The sequence below is a fragment of the Akebia trifoliata genome, chromosome 4 (genome assembly GCF_017979445.1).
Source record: "Akebia trifoliata isolate Shusen 1 chromosome 4, ASM1797944v1, whole genome shotgun sequence".
NCBI classification, from domain to species: Eukaryota; Viridiplantae; Streptophyta; class Magnoliopsida; order Ranunculales; family Lardizabalaceae; genus Akebia; species Akebia trifoliata.
Window position 1 is genome coordinate 28,733,661 of NC_141378.1, and position 20,562 is coordinate 28,754,222.

At 34.6% G+C, this 20,562-nt stretch overlaps 1 protein-coding gene across 2 annotated transcripts; it reads left to right on the top strand.

Annotated features, from left to right (window-relative positions):
• Positions 1–291: 291 nt before the first annotated feature.
• LOC147404675 (chaperone protein dnaJ 10-like) lies at positions 292–14,980 on the top strand. 2 transcript variants are annotated; one of them, XM_086440721.1, is made up of 10 exons: positions 292–570; positions 1,707–1,766; positions 2,843–2,925; positions 3,079–3,238; positions 8,598–8,727; positions 10,894–11,052; positions 12,554–12,732; positions 13,194–13,274; positions 13,380–13,523; positions 14,313–14,980. In XM_086440721.1, exons 1-10 carry the CDS (start codon positions 484–486, stop codon positions 14,412–14,414), a joined length of 1,185 nt encoding a protein of 394 aa, XP_086296847.1. In that variant the 5' UTR covers positions 292–483; the 3' UTR covers positions 14,415–14,980. The 2 variants fall into 2 exon arrangements, with proteins under 2 accessions (XP_086296847.1, XP_086296846.1); XM_086440720.1 differs by having other exon boundaries at positions 293–570; positions 13,377–13,523.
• Positions 14,981–20,562: the final 5,582 nt, after the last annotated feature.

A 20,562-nucleotide genomic window follows, 5' to 3' on the forward strand; every position in this document is an offset into this window, starting at 1 on the left:
AAAAAAGGAATAAAAGCATGGTTGAAAATGAGGTTGAACAAGTTAAAACTAAGTTATTATAGAAGTTGAAGAGCTTGAAAGATGAGATGATTTTGGTTGAAAAAATGGAAGGGTTTTCGGTTATAGAGGTTGAAGTTGAGGGCAGCTAGGTCATCTTTTATTAATCTTAAAAGAAAGACCAAGGTCATGGGGATGTTATTAATTTAAAAACATAGGAAGAGGTATCTCAAATATTTACAAAAATGTTGAGGGGGGTATAACTAAATCATTCTGTTATATATCCAAAGCGGCAGCCACGACATTTCCTTTCTCTTTCTCCGCCATTACAGTAGCCTTGTTCTTCCTGCAGCATCGGAACAACCTTAAAAAAATTTCTTTTTTATCTTTTAATTAACGAAATCAGTTCGGGGGAGGGGAGAAAAGACATTGCGATTTGCTTCGAATCCCAAACGGATCGGTGGATCGAATCGAAAGAGCTTTCAAATGGTGAAGGAAACTGAATACTACGATGTTTTGGGGATCATCCCTACAGCCACCGAAGCAGAGATCAAGAAAGCTTACTACATCAAGGTATCACTTTGTTTAAATTTCCATTATATATATATAGAGAGAGAGAGATTCTTCGTTCTCTTTTATGTAAATTAGAGGGTTAGGAAAAGTTTCCCCCTTTTAATTGTTCTTTTAAACTATAAATTGTCCAAAATTTTAAAATAAGAAGCTCTTATGTGAGAATTTCCCCAGATCACATGTGTATTTTCAACCGTAAGATCCAGAAATTTTTAGGTTTTGGAATCAGAAGGGAAATTTAATTATGGGTTTGATGGTTTGGAGTAATTTATTTATTATTATTATTATTTTTTTTTTCTCAGTTTCAATTATATTGAGAATGATTTTTGGTTTTAGGGTTTGTTGGGTCCCACCTCCCTACATAAATATTTGGTAGTTATCTTTCTTGTTTCCTTCTTTCAAGTATAATGAGCTTTAAAAGATGTTTTCTTGAAAGAGCAGTTGAGAGCTGCTTTGAATAAGACATTTCTTACTGCTAACAAAACAATATTAATTATTATTTTTTGACAAGTAAAACGTTATTAATTATTAGTTGGTGGATGATTACGCATTGCCCATAACCTCTATCATGGAATTCTTCAAATTTTCTGAAAATAAAATTCTAGTTTTTTTTCCCCAATAAGGGACCTTTCAACCTCAAGATTTAATCTTCGTCAACCTTCAAGAACTAGATATAGTTTTTAGGCAGGTTGAAGTTGATGGGTTTTTGGGAAGAAACCTAAAAGCATCGTTTTATAAATCCCCAAAATTTTGCTGAAACTTTTCTGGTTTTATCTGAGTTAAACTGAACTGACATCCGCCAAATAATTGCTGTGTCTGTACTTGGTTACTTATTTCTTAATAGAAAAGTTACTGCAATTAGGCAAATTGACGTATATTGTGAACAAAAATTATTTGGCTTCTTATACTATTTGTGCAAGTGCTTAATGATTGAGGATCTATATACCTAACAGGTTAAATTTCAATTTTCTAACATAATTAGATTCATTAGAGGTGTTTTTTTTTTTTCATGTCCTTTTTGTATATGTTAATCATATTATGCATGTATATATAAATTTTGCCTATGATTTGGAAGATCATTAGGCATGCTTAGTTAATTCATGGGTACCTTATGGGTTAATTTCATTTGTGCCTTGTAGGCACGGCAAGTCCATCCGGATAAAAACCCAAATGATCCTCTGGCGGCACAAAATTTCCAGGCAAGTCTTTGCATTTTTTTTAATAAATATTTTGAGAAAAATCCTTATTTTTCCTTATCTTTGATGGAAGCAATGTGATGAGTCCAACTTCAGGTTTGTAGTCTATTTTGATTAGTTCTTTATATGACAATGTTGACATCATGCATTTTTTAAACTAATATAACAATAAGGATAACAATGTTTATTAATTGGTTTGGACAGCATGCAACTTGTTTTAAAATATTTGATCATTTGAATAGCCGTGTACTCTAGGCTTATGCACTTACATGCCACCTGCTCGTTACTGGCCACCTTTTAGATGTTGAAAGGCATCCAATCACTTGGACAATCTCACACACGATAGTTTCATACACTCATTACTGGCCTCCTCAACCCTCCTCTTGTTTTCTATTATGTAACATTTTTTCTTTCTGGTTGGAGAAGTCTTTATGTCAATTCAAATGCCTTTATCATGGTAGTTTTTGGAGTCTTTTATTCCCTCCAATTTAGTGAAGGATTGATTCCTTTGATACCTCTTCAAAAAAGTCTTTATGTTGATAAAGTGTGTGCTTTGACTAGGCATATTTGGTCTTTAGGGGGGTCTTTTTGGAAGATTTTCTTGTTTGGTGGGATAGTGTCTGTAATCTGGCAGTTGATTAGTTGCTTCTTTTGTTTTTTTTCCTTTTCTCGATGGTCCATCTCGAATACCTTGCTCTCTTTCTTTTGTAATAAATCTTCTTGGCCTATCAAAAAAGAAAAAGAAAAAAAAAAAAGACTATGCATGTTTGATCACTACAGAAAATACTTTTTAAACATTTGATGGCATTCACAGCCTTGTTTGAGAATTACACAGCCGTGCAATAATTAACTCAGAAAAGTATTCTTTCTAGATAAGATTTACACAATTTTTTTTACAATTTTCTGTTGGAAGTATTCGGAACTAATTTTTCTATAGGATCATATATACTGTTTCCTATAAGATTATGTATATCCTTTTCCACAAAACAATTTTAGCTATGAATTTGATTGTTGGGAGTTCTAGTTTTGACAATGATCATTGTAATTCGCCATAAAGTTTTACTTTATAATGTTTTCAGGTCTTGGGGGAGGCTTACCAAGTATTGAGTGATCCAGCACAAAGGCAGGCTTACGATGCTCATGGGAAATCAGGAATTTCAACGTAAGTTTTAATTTTCATTACCCATCAATTTGATAAAATAGGTTTTAGGAATTTATTCGGGATGAGGCTCCTTTTTCCTTCAGATTTATGTAGACCATTTAAAATTGAAGTTCATATTTTGATCCCGTTTTGCATGGTCTGTGTATTTTACAGTGAAGCAATCATTGATCCAGCAGCGATTTTTGCAATGCTCTTTGGGAGTGAACTTTTTGAGGAGTACATTGGTGAGCTTGCAATGGCATCAATGGCTTCACTTGACATCTGCACAGAAGGGGAACAGTTCGATGCTAAGAAGTTACAAGAGAAAATGAGGGTATAATTTTTAGTAATCTACTTCCAATTGGAAATCTTCAAATAACTTTTTTTTAATTGTACGTTTTAAATTACTATATTTTTATTTTATTTTTCTTTTAATTGAGTGCCATTACTTCAATGACATTATCTTTAAGAGGAAGGGACCCAAATTGTTTCTTAGGGCACTTTATTGTTGGTATTGCTTGCCCTTCAAGCCATTTTAGGTTGTATTTTCTCTCTCCCTTTTTGTGATTGATAGTTTTTTTTTTTTAATTGGTGGGAGAACCCGAAATAAACAATACAACAAAAGCAACACTGTAGTGAGAAACCAAAATGATGCATTCTAATTCCCTAACATATAATTTGAAATCTTAACACAAAATGTCTAAGTGGTAACATCAAAATTCCATCCTGTATGAGGTCTATATATGTAAAAGAGCATTGATCGTCATTATCATGGCCACCACACCCTCTTCCATATTTTCTTCCTTATTTCCATATTACTCACATCTGGTTGTACAGTTGATTGTTTAGTTATATATAAATTTATTTCGGTTCTTGGATGGGTGATAATATCATATGGGTAAAGAGAACTTTCTTCAATGAGTCGTGTTCTTAGTATTCTAACTTAATGGGGCAAATGGCCGCCACAATTGTATTTCTGAGGAGAACTAATTTTCCTGATAGGTGTTATATTGGAATGCTCATGATCAGAGGTGAGTCAGGAAAGTAATCCTTGCCATTTAACTACAAGTATGGTTTGTTAAATTCAGAGGGAAAACTCTCAATGATAATTAAAAATTAATTTGGGTAAACCATTCCTTTAAGGTTTCTCATTAGAACAACTAAAAGTTATTTGGCATGGACCAGTTAGTATATTTAGTATTAAGTTGGAGAGGAGAATTTTAATCACCTTATACACTGTTATTAATTAGAAAGTAATTTTAGTGACCTTATAAAGTAAAAAAATGTAATTTGGTTAAACCCTCCTTTAAGGTTTCTCGCAAGGGTATACAAAAGTTATTATAAGTCTATCAATGCAAATTTTATATTCACTCATTCAGCGTACTGTCACCTTATTAGTAAATATAAAATAATCTAAATTTTGGAAAGCTTCTTTCTAACCACATTAAAGGTTGAGTTCAATTTAAAGTTGGAAACAGTGGTCCAGATTGTGTCAACTCAGTCCACTTTTGCTAAGGGTCGAAATGTTTGAATTGGCAGAAATTTTGTGAAAATGACTCCGTGGAGGGGAGATCACCCTAGCCATTTTTTAAGACATTTGTCATTTTCTGTGTCACAATAATGTGTCATTTTATCCCAACTCATATATTTTGTTTTTTTCCCAACTCAAACACTAGTCTGTTTGCTGTAGTTCAATACTTAATTTGGAAAGTATATGTCTTTGGAATTGAAAGCATATTTACTCGGAACTATGTAATTAGGACACTCCATTTGTAAATATTTGTTCTTATCATATTAGACTCTTGCCAACACATGTCATGAAAGAAATCTGTTGTTAATATGATTTCAATGTATATCAACCTATCTGATACATTCTCATTGTATTGTAAACAACATGAAGTATTTTAGAGGCTATTGTATACAACATGAAGTATTTTAGAAGCTGTATCTCTCAACTTATGAAATAAACTGCTTGGATGTGTCAATGTATCATGTCTTTGGGATGCGGCATGTTAGACACTTCATATTAGTGTTGGACATTGATGGTGACATGTATTTATCTTCACAACAAGCTTCAAATTCAATCAAATTCCCATACACTGGGGGCAATAAGCTATACAATTTTTTTAGAGTCAACACAAAGACAGTGCAATACTTTATTGGAAGGACTTTTAGCTTCCATTGAGGTCCATACTTGGGATCTAGTCTTGCACTCCCTCCATTGTTTTTAGATGGTGACTACATTGGTGTTGGCAACATCAATCTTTTTTCGCTATTCAGCTCTATTCTTGAGCCATATTTACATCCATGTTATTTTGGATTTCCTTCTTAGCCTTTAGAGGCTTCAACTTGCACCAAAGTGATTCTCACTAGAACCGTTATTGCTATTTGCTTGTATAGGGGCCACCTCGCCTCTTCCCCTATTTTTTCATCTTAATAAATTCTTATACTTATCAAAAAGAAATTATTGATATTTATTGTACATACCCAAACTCAATCTTATTTTCCTTATTTTATCTCCTATTGGTTTATTCCTAAACTCCCTTGGATGTACTTATTTCTAATCTCAACTTTCCTAGTCTTATCACTCATTAATCTCAACATCCTCATTACTACTATATTCACTCTATGAATATTTTTCTTGATTGCCTAACATTTAGCTCCATACAGCATGGTTCCTTTTATTATTGTCTTGTAAAATCTTCCCTTTAGTTTGATCGATACCCGTCAATCACTTAATACCCCACACTGCTTTTAGACATTGAAGTGTGAACTTCATGTGCATGTATTTTAATGTAGGTAAATAGTTAATAAATACATATCAATAACAAATTTTCAAAACAAACAGAGAAAATTGGGAAAACCATTAAAGTAAGATGAAAATTCATAATTTCACATTCCAAACTCATTAAATCAAAATAATAGTCTGCCACATGACGACATTCAGTGTCATGTGTTGTACTTTTAGTTATTGGAACTGCCATGAAGTGCTTTGTGTTGGAAGTAGGGGGGGGGGTGTCCTAAATTTTTTGAAGTTGGACTATTTTATGATCAGAAGCGAGAGTGGCATTTCGAACAGGCTAGTTGGAAGTTTTAATCCCTTAAACCATAAATGACACCTATAGTTTAATATCCACTCTAAGAAAACTTAAACCATTCTAAGTTACTCTTGAAGCTCCTTGATGCAGGATGGTGAGGGGAGAAAAGAAAATTTGGGGAATTTAGGAAAATTGATTTAAGATTGGGTTTAAGGACTTGGGCTAGGATAGGGTAGACCCAAAAGTAAAATATTTTTTTTTCTCACAATTACGACGTGATACATGAAAGGGGTTAAAGGTTAAGGTTTATAGGGTAGTGATTAAAGGTTAAGAGAATGGAGAAATGATTAAAGGTTAAGGTTTATAGGGTAATGATTAAAGGTTAAGAGAATGGAAAAATGATTAAAGGTTGAGGTTTGTAGGTTTCAAGAATCAATAAAGTAAAATAAAATCAAGAAAAAAAAAAAACAAAAGAATAGAACAGAAAAAAAAAAAGATTAAAAAAAAGAGAGAGAAAGGGATAGAAAGATAGATCCTTGGAATCATACCAAGGATTTCTTGGAATCACATCAAGAATGGTGAAGAACCCACTTCACTCGAAAGAAACTCATTCTTTATTCATCAAAATCTGTTCATTAATAATAAAAAATCCTAATACAATCTATATAAAGAAAATAAATAAAAAATCTTAGTCAAAATAAAATACCTAATAAGTAAACCTAATTTTCGTAACTTTCTCTCTCCTAAATTTCAAATCCTAATAAACTTAAATATAAGACATCAAAATTATTAAATTACTCCTAAATATTATACTAAGACCATGGGCCAATAAAACATCAAAATAAGCCCAAAAAACATCAAAATAAAGTCTTGAAATAGAAATCTAAACAACAACTAAAATCTATTCTTTAAGATTTGATGCCCCTATCAATTCTCCTCAACTGGGAAGATTTTGCCACTGGTGAAATAAAATTGTAGTAAGTCTCATCATCGGTTGCATTCCACATTACTCCTTTTGCACAAAAGTATGGACACCTATTATTCCCAGCAACAACCGAATTAATTCTCTAGGGAGTCTATCAATATACCTTTATGTTCATAATAATTATGTGTATGTTCGTTCTTTCTTTTCCTTTTTTCAATTTTACCATTAATTTTCAATGTGAGAATATAGCATCAATTGTTGAATTCCTTAACATGAATTTATATTAGCTATGCGATGTCATTGTTTCTTGTCTGAATCTTTTATCCATTACTTTCTCCCATAATACCATAACCTGAGTCATAAATTTTATTCCACATTAACTAGTGCAATTTTGTACCCTGACCTTGTTCTTACAATCGTTACCTTAGTTCTTCTTTCTCTTCATCTGACATTTCTTCAAGGCTCCAAAATCTTATCTAGCACCTTAGCTAACTCGAAAAATCCAATTCTTTTCATGCACTTCCAAACCTTTATTATAACACCATTTGTGCCTAAAACCTTTTTGTTATTTTCATCTTAGCTAAAGCTTCTTCTTCTTTTTTGTTTTCTTTTGTCCCCCTATAATACTAATCTTTAACAGTTTAATAGCTTATGGTCTTTATATGATTGGTGTTTCCTTCTAGTTATAAGCTCCATATGTGATCTATATTTACAAACTTTTGAAGATAGCCCCTTAACTTTTTTTTTTAAAAAGAAAAAAATTGTTCTCCTTGCCAAAAGTCTTTGGTTTTCATATTTAATGCATCTAAGTTCATATTATCAAGCCTTATTACAAAAAATTGCAGTCGGCTTGTTCCCCTATCCAATTATGTCTAAAGTTATTTCTTCTGTTAATTCAAGTTTGTTAATATCCACTCCCACTACCTCAATCATTTCTTTTTGGTCTTGCTTTCTCTCTTTTAGAACCTCAACTTATAGGTCTTTGTTGTCATCAACTTCGGTGCATCAAGATTTAGTAATCTCCTAGTGGCAGTTATTTATGAGAGGTCTGCTTAATTGTTTAACTTAGCTTCTTGCTTATCCAAGTTCACTTGGCCATGCTCCAAATCAATTTTTTTTGGTTGACCATGGTTTCAAGGTTTGGCCTTGGGTGCCACGTGATATATTAGATGCAACTGCAGCAGTGAGCAGAAATGTATTGCAGCCACTCAGGACTCAGGTTGTTTGGGTTCTACCCTGTTTGACATCATTGAGATTAAATTTAAAGTTGTTAGCTGGGACAGCCATGTCCCAATGGGATCTATTATCAGGATTTGTGAAATTGATTTGGCATAAATTCTACTCCAGCTGTCAATGTGAGGTAACCCTTATTCAGCTTCTGGACTTGCTACTGCAATGCCATGCTGGCGGTGATCCATAAATGTGGGTTTAATCTGTATTAGGAGGTTGTCATTGTGCCCCTTTGGTGAGCAGTGGTGATTTTTGGAATCATAAAAAGGAAGAAACATCTATAGTTTTTTCTAGAAATGTATTTCGCAACTCCCTTTCCTGTTTATATTTTCCTATTGTGTCATTATCAGCATCTCTTAGCGATCCCTTTTCATATTTTATATCTATTTTCTTGAATCCTACAACTTCACTTCTGTTTGCCCAATTTTTGAACAGTGTTTTCAGTTTTGCTAACTTGATTTTCCCCTTTGGATGTTTGCACGAATTCTTCTTTATTGCAGGTTGTTCAAAAAGAAAGAGAAGAGAAGCTTGCAGAAATACTGAAAGATCGACTCAACCAATATGTACAAGGGAACAGGGATGACTTTATTAGTCATGCAGAGGCCGAGGTCACAAGGCTCTCCAATGCAGGTTATGCTTTAATCAGCTTTTAGCTTACTCTGCATTGTGCTTTATCTCTATGGTCGCTAAACAAGTATTCACGTAGTATTTGGAGTTATGAAAAGCCAAAAGACTTCTGGTCTTTTTTGACTGGCTTGCTCTGTTATTTAATAAAAGTTGATTTATTTATATATAATGAGGACATGTACCAAAACTCTTTGGTATATTTCTGAAATGGTTTTCATAGAATTATTGGAGCTATTTACAGTTTCAAAATTTTTGTTTGTACCAGATCAACATGTTTCAGTTCTTGTACATTTCTTCTAACATCTATAAATTACAGATAGGCACCCTTTTTTTTCTCTCCCTCAAGTTTTTTCAGCTTTTTTTTTTCTAATGAACACAAGATAACATTTTTTTTAATCGAAAGAGAGGAGCTTGATAAGGCATGGTCTGCCTTACAAGAAGAAGGAAAATACAATGAAAGATATAAAGCAAATCCGAAGAGCTACTCTCTCTTATTAAAACATTCTCCAAAATAAAAATAAAGTCTTCGAAAAATAATGCAGGACAACCCGAATCTGTTCGATTCTAAGGTTGTTCTACTTGGGGAAAGGTGGTTGAAAGGTTAATTGAGTGGTGATGAAGAAAAAAATATTATTGAAAGGGTTTTTTTTTTCTTGAGAACAAGGGTTTCTGAAATTCAAGATTCAAGACTTTGAGAATTCAAAAATTAAGAACAAAGAGGATTAAAAGAAAATCAAGAAAATAGATAAAAAAAAAATTAAAAGAAAAGGAAAATGGATAGAAGGATAAAACCTTGGAATCACACCAAGGGTTTCCAATCACTGGAAGAGTTCTTTAGAAGATAGCTGCAGAATTTAATTTTTTTATTCCATAAATTGATAAAATCAATTACAATGGCCATGTATATAGGCTAGACTCAAAACACTAATCCTAAAATTACATTAAAATTAACTCTTTTGACCTTGAGAAGTCAATCCCGTGTAAGACTGACACCTCATCGTATTTTGGCCATAACTTCTTCAAAACTCACTAGAATTGCGAAATCTTGAACTCATTGAATAGTAACTGAATAACATATCAAATGACACAAAATGGACCCAATACGACAAGTTTTGACCCCTTAAAATAAGACTTAAATAAAAATAATACTTAAACTAATATATGACCTCTAAAATAATTAAATGACATCTAAAAATAAAATAATCTCATTTAAAACTAATCCAAATCAATTAAAAGGGATAAAAATAATAACTCTAGACTCAAACAAATGACAACCTGCATAATTCCAAAATTTCCATCGGAACTACTATCTTGATTTGCATCCCACATAAAAAAAACTCCCTTAATCTTCTGAAATGACCTGTACCAATAAAACATGAAACCAAGGATAGAGATGATAACCTCTGAAGATCATGCTTCTCTAACTTCAAAAGCATGGCTGTTTTGTTCTGTCCAAATAGCCCAACATATAGCAAAGGGACTTAGACTAACAAATCTTTTCTTTTCTTGCCTAAAAAATCCTATGGCTGCAAAGATTGAAAGAGGGACAGGATGGACCTATGGAATGCTCAATTGTCAAGGAGAAGCGAAGAAATGGGACCAGATTGCATGAGAAACACAATAGTGGATCAAGAGGTGATTCATAGCTACACACCATTGACTTTATACACAACAAAAATCAATAAGAAGACATCTCCCCCCCCCCCCCCCCAAAAAAAATAAAAAATTAAAGCCATGGATGGAACAGGATTCCCCCAAATCTATGAAGATGGAAAGTCAGATGACGAATTAGAAGCCATGGACTGATGGAATGTACTGTCACCATCTTACCTTCTTATCTACATCCTATGATCATCATTAAAAGGGCATTGGAACTGGAAGACAAAACGTTAATCAGGCTAGCAATCGACTCGAACTCCCTGCTATTGAAATTCCTCCTGAATCTAAGTCCTACAAATTCTCTTCACTAAGATGAAGCATTGAAATTCTGCATGTCTTTTCCTGCTAGAAGATGGCCATTTAAGGAGCTTCGGAATTTGGATTGCCTACATTGTTTTATTTTATTTTTTTTGTTAGTTATTTCTTCCACTTGTTGGCCACCAAAAATAATCACCTCTTGCTTTTAGTATTACTTCATTCTTCTGATTTATCCATTGCTGTTCTTTTCAGCTTATGGTGTCGATATGTTGAATACAATTGGTTACATATATGCAAGGCAAGCAGCCAAGGAGCTAGGGAAGAAAGCAATATATTTGGGAGTTCCATTCATTGCTGAGTGGTTCAGAAACAAAGGCCACTTCATCAAATCTCAAGTAACAGCTGCAACAGGTGACAGATTATTTTGTCTTTGATGCCCAAAAAGCCTTGTGCAGTTGTTTTTGCTTGTTAATGCTTCCTTCCTGCCTGCATCTGTATGTGTGATTGCACGCATGCAGGATTTACCCAAGATATCTGTTGCCTTTGGTCTTTAGAATCCACACCCCCCCTCCCCCCAATTCATAGAAGCTCTCTCTCTCTCTCTCTCTCTCTCATGAGAGCACTGTTTATGATGCACATTTAGTGTGTTATGAAGTTAGCCACCAAAGATATCCATCATCTCTCTCTCTTGGATTGTGAATTGGTTGCCATGGGTGGTTGTGTCGCACCAACTTTTGCTAACGCCACCCCAATTCATATGTAATCACCAAATAATTAGCACATATCTTGGGTGGCATTAGAAAAAGTTGGTGTGGCAATAGAAGTTCTCTCTCTCTCTCTCCATATATATATATATATATATATGGGAAATGTTCGGCACCCAACCATTTGCCCAACTATTTTTGTCTTACATGGGTTAGAAGTTTTGGAATGGGCTGATTTTTGGTGAGGATGATCTCTATGGTGAGGATGATATGGTGAGGAGATCATCCTCACCAAAAATCAGCCCATTCCAAAACTTCTAACCCCATCACAAATGCTTTACAAAAAATGGACGGTCCACGATTTTTCAACTTGTAAACATGGGGTTAGAAGTTTTGGAATGGGCTGATTTTTGGTGAGGATGATCTCCTCACCATAGAGATCATCCTCACCAAAAAGGAGATCATCGTCACCAAAAATCAGCCCATTCCAAAACTTCTAACCCATGTAAGACAAAAATGGTTGGGCAAATTGTTGGGTAAATGGTTGGGTGCCGAACGGGACCCTATATGTATATATATATATATATATATATATAGGGAAGTGTTCGGAGGCCCTAAAGTGAGACAAACATTGTGCCGAACATTTTTTGAAATAAGAGTTAAAGTTTCGGAATGGGCTGATTTTTTGTGAGGATGATCTCTATAGCGAAGAGATCATCCGCACCAAAAATCAGCTCATTCAGAAACTTTTAACCCTAGTTTACAAGTTGAAGAATCATGGACCGTTCAATTTTTGTAAATCACTTTTGATAGGGTTAGAAGTTTCAGAATGGGCTGATTTTTGGTGAGGATGATCTCCTCATCATAGAGATTATCCTCACCAAAAACCAGCCTGTTCTGAAACACCCAACTCATACGTTGAAAAAATGTTTGGCACAATGTTTGGCTCCCTTTAGGGCCTCCAAACGCCACCCATATATATATATATATATGGGAAATGTTCAGCAACAAACATTTTGGCAAAACATTTTTCAAAACATGGGTTAGAGGTTTTGGAATGGGCTGATTTTTGGTGAGGATATATATATATATGAGAGCACTGCTTATGATGCACATCTAGTGTATTATGAAGTTGGCCACCAAAGATATCCACCATCATCTCTCTTGGTTAGTGAATTGGTTGCCATGGATGGCTTTGTCTCTGTCAGGTGCAATTGCTTTGATCCAGCTACAAGAGGACATGAAACGACAGCTCAGTACTGAGGGAAACTACACTGAGGAAGAGCTTGAAGAATACATGCAGTCTCACAAAAAGTTGATGATTGACTCTCTATGGAAGCTTAACGTTGCTGATATTGAAGCCACTCTTTCCCGTGTCTGTCAGATGGTTTGTTTCCTTCTTTTCTTTCCCCTTGCATTTTGTTAAGGGAGCTGCTATTGGCACCCCAACTTTTACTTATTACTCCCCAATTAAAAATAAAAAAAGTAACTAATCGAGAATAAGTAAAAGTTAGGGTGCCGATAGAAGCTCTCTCTTGTTTTAGCTAGATTTCTATTTTTTTTTTGGGTTTAAGATTTTATATGAGCCTAATCATAACTGTAACAACTACTGAAATTGTCTGAACTATTGTTATCATGTTAGAAGGGTGTGTTTTAATCTTTAATTGGCGTGATAAATAATTTATAAAGTTCCGGTGTAATAAGTAAAAGTTGGGGTGCCAGTAGCAGCTCTATTTGTTAGTTGTGGCAGTTGGCTAGAACCTTGGATCCATCCCTCGGGAAAAAAAAATAAAAGACTTCTCCTCAACATACCGATTTCTATCATAATATGCTCTTGATTAATTGCAGGTCCTTCAAGACAACAATGTCAAGAGAGAGGAGCTTCGCGCTCGTGCAAAAGGGTTGAAAACTCTTGGGAAAATCTTTCAGGTATTTTCTTTTTTCGTATTTATATCTCAATATTGCTAGGTTTTGTAAATTTTGTCCATCAAATTTCTAATGCTTATACATGAGAACATGATATCAAATTAGAAGGTTAAATCTAATGGGGGTGAAGGTGAAGCTACACCAAACGTTCATAAGCTGAATGGATGTGAACAGAGCTATGATGCAAGTTCTCCCGATACATCGCCAAAATCTGCACCTCCAGAACAACTCTATACCGACATTTCCCCCAAGGTACTTTGTCCCCACTGATACTGTTTTAAAAGCTCATTTGATTTGAGTAGTCTAAGAAGTATGCCAGTGCCACTTGGAATAAGATGAGTACTTGAAACTTCAAAAAAAAAAAAAAAAATGATTTGATACTAGATTAAGTTTTATTAAAAATCAACCCCAAGGAGTTGGCCTAGTGGCAAGCTGAGCCTTGGTAAGCTCTTCAGGAAGCTTATTATCAAGGATTAACTTGCCTTCGATTCTTGGGTTTTTATTCTTTTGGTGCAAGCTTTTCAAAGAGTTCCAAGGGGGTTTTCTCTGTGGATTTTCTTATTCGGTGGGAATTTGTTTGTGATCGTTCAGCTAGTTATTTTCCCTTTCTTTGTTTTTTCTTTGTTTTCTTTTTGGACTGGTCACCTTGACCTTCCCTTTCTGTTATTTGTATAAACCTTTATCTATCCAAAAACAAAGAAAAGATAAGCTCTTCAGGAAGGGTAGATCAAGTGTTTGAAACCCCATGAAACAATGAATTCCTTGGGACCACCCTCTAGGGTCTGGTTGACCCTCGACTCAACCAGTTGCACGTAGGACTTTCCGAGGGGGCAGTGCGTGTGACCGTGGGATTTGTCTCACCTGAACGGTGGGGTTACCCACGATAAGCAAAAAAAAAAAAAAAGGTCGATAGAAAATCAATCTCTTGTCCTTAGTTGAGTTATATGCAAAGATATTAATTTATTTGAATCCTGATCCATTTAGAATAATTTATTATCAACTACTGATTTTTTCCCCATTCTTGAACTTTGGGCCTCATAGAGCCCATATGTTGAAGCTCCTCCAGAGTTTGCTCTCAACTACCCGATGCCGACAGCACCACCTGGCGCACAGGGGCATTCTACATCATCAACTGGCAAATAGTGAGAATGTAAAGCATGTCATAAGTTGTGGAGTCGTCTGTAGTATAACATCCTCTATGATGGTGGTTGTTGTTGTTTAAATGGAGGGAGTGGGAGTTGTTTATTGGTTGCTTGTGTGTGTATTGAGTGGAGAATTGTAAGCTGGAATCCCACCCCACCTCCATATGAACAGGCACATTTGTGTAGAATTTATGTTTCTTAGGAGACATGCATGTCAAGAGAGAGAGAGAGAGAGAGGGGGAGACAGGTAGTTACCAATATTATCACTTGATTGCATGTTTTAAATCTTGGTTCGGCATCTCGTTCATGTCTCATCTCATTCATGAATTATACCAAGATGACTTAGAAGCCGATTCAAAAGCTTTTTGGCGATTTGTGAACTAGAAAGAGGATGAAAAAGCACAACTCGGTTATGGTGTCTCATCTCGGTCTTGGTCGATTTTTATAACTATTTTTGTATGGTGCCTTGCTTTGGGTTATATTTTGAACTTTTTGCTCCACCTTTGTATATTTGAGTTACTCTTGGTTCTTTCCATTATTCCATGATATTGGTTCCTTTTTACTTCAGGATACCATTTTTTTTTTCTTGATAGGTAAAGCCTATTTTTACTGAGACCAGTAAAAAGATGATGCTTATAATTGAACTAAGATCTACGGTACCACCACCCATTGACTTACCATCTCAGGTCTAAGCTAGCACATAATTTATCAAAACATATTGTAACAAATAATACACTCAGTGAGAAGTGGTTCATTATTTCAAGTTCTCATAGTTAATAAAAATAGCTTTTTGGGAATAATTACAAATAAGTCATGTATGTAGGATTATAAGTGGAATTTAAAAATATTTTACATTTTTAATATATATGATTTATAGAATCATCCCATTTAATTTTTGTTATCCCAATTTAAAATATATTTAAAAGGGAGGCGTTGGGAGGCCCCATAGAGACTCAAACATTGTAGCAAACATTTTTTCAATGTAAGGGTTAGAAATTTTGAAATGGGTTGAATTTTGGTGAGGATGATCCCTTCATCATAAAGTTCATCCTAAAAAATTCAGCCAAATCTAAAACTTCTAACCCCATCAAAATTGATTTGTAGAAATTGGACTGTCCACGATTTTTCAACTTGTAAATTAGGGTTAGAAGTTTCGGAATGAATTGATTTTTGATGAGGATAGATCTCTTTCCAATTTTGAAAAATGTTTGGCACAATGGTTGACTCTCTTTTGGGCCTTTGTCTTAATTAAATCCACATATTTAATCAAAGAAATAATATTTAAGAACATCAAGTTTAAAGTTGATTCCTATATAATAATGGGCATGTGAGGCTTTTTTTACTTTTGTGTTGTCCTTGTGAACGTTTTCATTAAGAATTGGAGAGTATAAAAATCACCAACAATACTTCTTTTTTTTTTTTGTGACCTTTTTCGAGAGCATCTATTGGCACCCGTTTCTTTTACTTTTACTTAAGTTTATTAACAAATGCTACAGAGTAAGATTTCAAATCTTACTGAGGGTCTTGAGCTCATATTCTGGCATCCTAAAACATGATCCAATGCCACAGAGTTGTAGAGGGAAAAAAAATTTAGAAACTCTGGAATTTAAAAAAAAAATAATAATAATAATTTTCACCATCGAATTTTAAATTTAAATTTGAGAGTTCGGCAGCTGTCCATTTTCAATATCTTTGATGAAGTCCAAAACATATATATATATATATTATATATATATATATATGGGAAATGTTCAGCAACAAACATTTTGACAAACATTTTGGCAAAACATTTTTCAAAACATGGGTTAGAGGTTTTGGAATGGGCTGATTTTTGGTGAGGATGATCTCCTCACCGTAGAAATCATTCTCACCAAAAATCAGCCCATTCCAAAACCTCTAACCCATGTTTTGCCAAAATGTTTGTTGCTGACCGGGACTCTATATATATATATATATATATATATATATATAATGGGAAATGTTCAGCAACAAACATTTTGGCAAAACATTTTTCAAAACATGGGTTAGAGGTTTTGGAATGGGCTGATTTTTGGTGAGGATGATCTCTACGGTGAGGAGATCATCATTTCAAACGACAACCATTTCAACACACATATAGACAACGTGTTTTGTCTTATATGGGCAAAAATGTTTGGAATGGGCTGATTTTTTGTGAGGATGATCTCTGTGGTGAGGAGATCATCCTTGCCAAAAATCAGCTCATTATAAAACTTCTAGACCGTCCAATTTTTGTTGAAAAATTATAGACCGTCCAATTTTTGTAAATCAATTTTGATGGGGTTACAAGTTTTGGAATGGGATGATTTTTTGCCAGGATGATCCCCTCATCACAGAGATCATCCTCACAAAAAATCAGCCCATTCCAAACATTTTTGCCCATATAAGACAAACACGTTGTCTATATGTGTGTCGCAGGAACCCGACCCTATATATATATATATATGCCGAACCGTTCCCATATATATATACATATATATGGGGACGGTTCAGCAGTCCTAAAATTTGCTAAGTTTGGTGCAAAACATTTTTCAAAATATGGGTTAGAAGTTTTGGAATGAGCTGATTTTTTGTGAGGATGATCTCTATGATGAGGAGATCATCCTCACCAAAAATCAGCCTATTTCAAAACCTCTAACCTCATCAAAAGTGAGTTACAAAAATTGGACAGTCCACGATTCTTCAACTTGTAAACTAGGGCTAGAAGTTTCAAAATGAGCTGATTTTTTGTGAGGATGATCTCTTCACCGTAGAGATCATCCTCACAAAAAATCAGCCTATTCCAAAACTTCTAATCCCATCAAAATTGATTTACAAAAAATGTTTGGCATCAAACTTGGCAAACTTTAGGGCTGCCGAACCGCTCCCTATATATATATGTGCTATAAGGCTCTAATGTTGGATGCCAATGGGGTAATCCGTATGGGCCCGACAACCCTTCGTAATATTTGAAACTTACAATGTTAGTAAGGAAAATATGATCGCGAAATTTGATTTTTACTTGAACTCTACCTTGATTTGTGTTTTGAGTTTGGGTAAAAGTCTGTTTGGTATAAGTTTAATTCAAGGACTGGAGCATCAAAATTGACTGTTTTACTCAAATTTTAAATTTGAGTCTGACTTTGGGTAAGGGCCGGAGATGCTCTTGCAGATCATGAAAGTAGTCCTTTCCTCCTCAGGAAATTGTTGTCCCTTTAAATAGCCAATTTTATTGGGTTGCTGCAATTTGTTTCTTTTGTTCCTTCTGACACATAGGGTCACACAAACACCAATGTGTTTTTGAGTGACGCTGGAGAGTCAACAAATACAAGATAGATCCTCTGATGACTCATGTAGAGTTGGTTTTTGATCCCCGGGCCTAGGCTTAGGTAAGGGTGCTTTCGATTTGGATATAGGGATAAAAACTATTGGGGTTGTGACAAGTCATGTCTTGGGCTTTTTGGATAGTTCACTCTGCTTTGGGCCGGGCCAACATTCAAGTTTCCCTGTTTAAGAGAACTCACGGTTGTATAACAACTCCAACCAATCTTCAAATCTTTATATTTAGAGATGAAGCTCTTTGACCCTATCTCTATTTTGAACCAATTTCCAGCCGGGCTTCATTTTGAAGATTATGGTTCTCTATCACCCGAAGAGAATTTTGAACCCCCTGTCTCTATTAGTATTACTATTTACCTTTATAAAATACCAACTTTATCCCCCCCACTCCCTCTTTTTTTTTTTTATATCATAAATAACAATTTTGATCTTTTTTTATTGAGCATGTTTTAAATATCATTTTTGTCCCCACCATATTATATTCCACTTTTCTTTTTGTAAGTGAGTGAATAGTATTTTAGAGACTCAATAGTGATTTTGAAACTTGGACTGGATAGAGTTCAAAAGAGGTTCGGAGGCTTCAAAATGAAGAAGGTGCCAATTTTAAACCCCCGATTGGAGTTGCTCTAATGCTAGTAATTCATAAAAAAGCCTTTATATATTGACTTTCCTCTTCTCCCATTTCTTAATAATACCTCTCCAACTTTATTGTATTTACTCTTCTCCCACCTTTTTGATAATAGCACTCCAACTTTATTACCTTTCCTTTTTTACCTCCCTTAACCCCAAATAGAATACATGTGCCATAGGTGTAGATATGTGATTTTCACATCTAAAGATTACCTCTACGCGGATTTGGATTCGTCATCATTCTTTATTAGAAAATAGTGTGAATGGGCACCTTAAATATGATTTTGAGAAAAATAATTTGTTTTTTTCTTTGTAATGACTTTCGTAAGGATAAAGTACCAGACTATCTAAGATCTAGGAAAGGGTTCGGTTAGAGAGCGATGAAGGTGTTAGGTACCCCTTTCTTTCCACCAAAAGGTGGTAACATTTAAAAATATGGCCATTTTACAAAATATAAAAAGAATGGGACAATTTTGAGAAAGCGATGATTTTGTACCCTATACATAAAGAATTTTGATGTCGGATTAAATTATGAGGGTCGACTTATTAAGAGAAGAGACCCTACCATGTTTTACTTTTAGAGAACAAGTTTTGAAAAAATGTCGACTTTATGATTATGGGCCCAACTATTTTTAGCATCAAAATAAGTTTTGTGGTGCGTGCAACTTGTGATTAGGGATTAAAAATAATATAATTTTATTTTTAAAAGGGGCTTCAACCCCTACGCTTTTGACCGAATCGATGTATGATTTACCAAAGGTAAGGGAGGGTTAGAATTACATCATATGCCCATTCTAAACCAAAAATAAAATAAAAGAAGTAGGGATGATAGAAAAAGGGAAGATAGAGGGGAGAAAAGGAGAGTATTCTTTTCTTGAATTTTCCTCATCTTAATATCTTAATATGTCTTCTTGTTCTTGTATTTGAACCTAAGGATGATAGTGTAGGTATTTTAGTGTAGGGATTGTGAATTGAGAGAATTTTTTAAAGGGATTGAAAGGGATCAGAAAGATTGAGAGTTGAGGGGTCTAGGAGAGGGGATTCAAAACTTTATGGGGTTTGTAAGAGGGAGTTATAGGATTTTGAGGTGACTTTTAAGGGCAGAATGAGGTGAAAGTATAAAATGAGGACGGATGGTATGAGATTTGTGTGTGAAGTGTAGGAGAATTGAGATTAAGGGAAGGGCATATATGAAAAATGGTGTAAATGAGTTAGTTTTTTACCCAAGTAGATTGGATCTTTCAACCCATATGGGTTGGATCTTAGGTGGAGTTAAGAAGTGTGGGTTTTGATTAGGAGAATGGTTATATAAGAGGGGTGGTTGTTGATATTTGAGAGGGTGGAGGAGATGGTGAAAAGTATCTAAAGAGGTATAGGGGTGTGTATTATGTGAATTAATTAAGGAGAAAAGGTGTAGGAGGTATGGAGATAGCTTGTAGAGTGTTTTGAGTAGAATGTGATGGGATTAGGTTATGACCTGGGTGTAGTTAACTTTTTGAGAATGATAATGAGGTTGGGTATATGAATTTAGGGAAGTGGGTTATGGTGGTGACATATGTCTCTTATTGGTGATTATTGATTTTTATGGTGATTGGTTGTGATCATGGGTATGATTTTGACCTTGAGTAGGGGGTTTGGGCTTAGGATTGGATAATAATTAGGTTGAGTTGCATTAGAATTGATTTAGGTCTATTGGGCTTAGGAGTTGTGTTGGACTTGATTAGGTTAGGGATTGAATTTGAATAAAGGTTAGATCAAGATAAGATTTGGGTTTGGATTTGATGGGCTTAAGTTTTTGGTAGGCTTTTTAGGAGAGGGTTAGAATGATAATAGGTTGAAAAGATGATGGGGTTTAGATAAGTCTTATTGCGGGTGCATAGGACAATTGAAAGTTTTAGAACTTTTGATTTGAACAAAAATATCGAATTTTGAAGATTTTGGCCCTTAGGTCTATTGATGGTTTTTTGACAAAAATATATCTTTTTTAGCCCTTTTCAAGTAGGGTTCGTTCAAATTGGGTATCTACAACTGCCCCTATTTGCAGGAGTTGTGTGTAAATAACTACAAAGAATAAACTTAACCCACGTTTGTATGAGCCTAAAAAATTTGTTAGAACATAATTTTGATATGAGTTGATGATTTGTAAAAAATGGCTACCTAATCACGAGGTCTGACAGGGTTGA

Excerpts from the sequence above, each read along its gene's own strand:
- LOC147404675 (XM_086440720.1), top strand. The coding sequence starts at position 484 with ATGGTGAAGGAAACTGAATACTACGATGTTTTGGGGATCATCCCTACA. Across the intron at positions 8,728-10,893 it reads CACAAGGCTCTCCAATGCAG|CTTATGGTGTCGATATGTTG; the intron begins GTTATGCTTTAA and ends TGTTCTTTTCAG. Across the intron at positions 13,524-14,312 it reads ATACCGACATTTCCCCCAAG|AGCCCATATGTTGAAGCTCC; the intron begins GTACTTTGTCCC and ends TGGGCCTCATAG.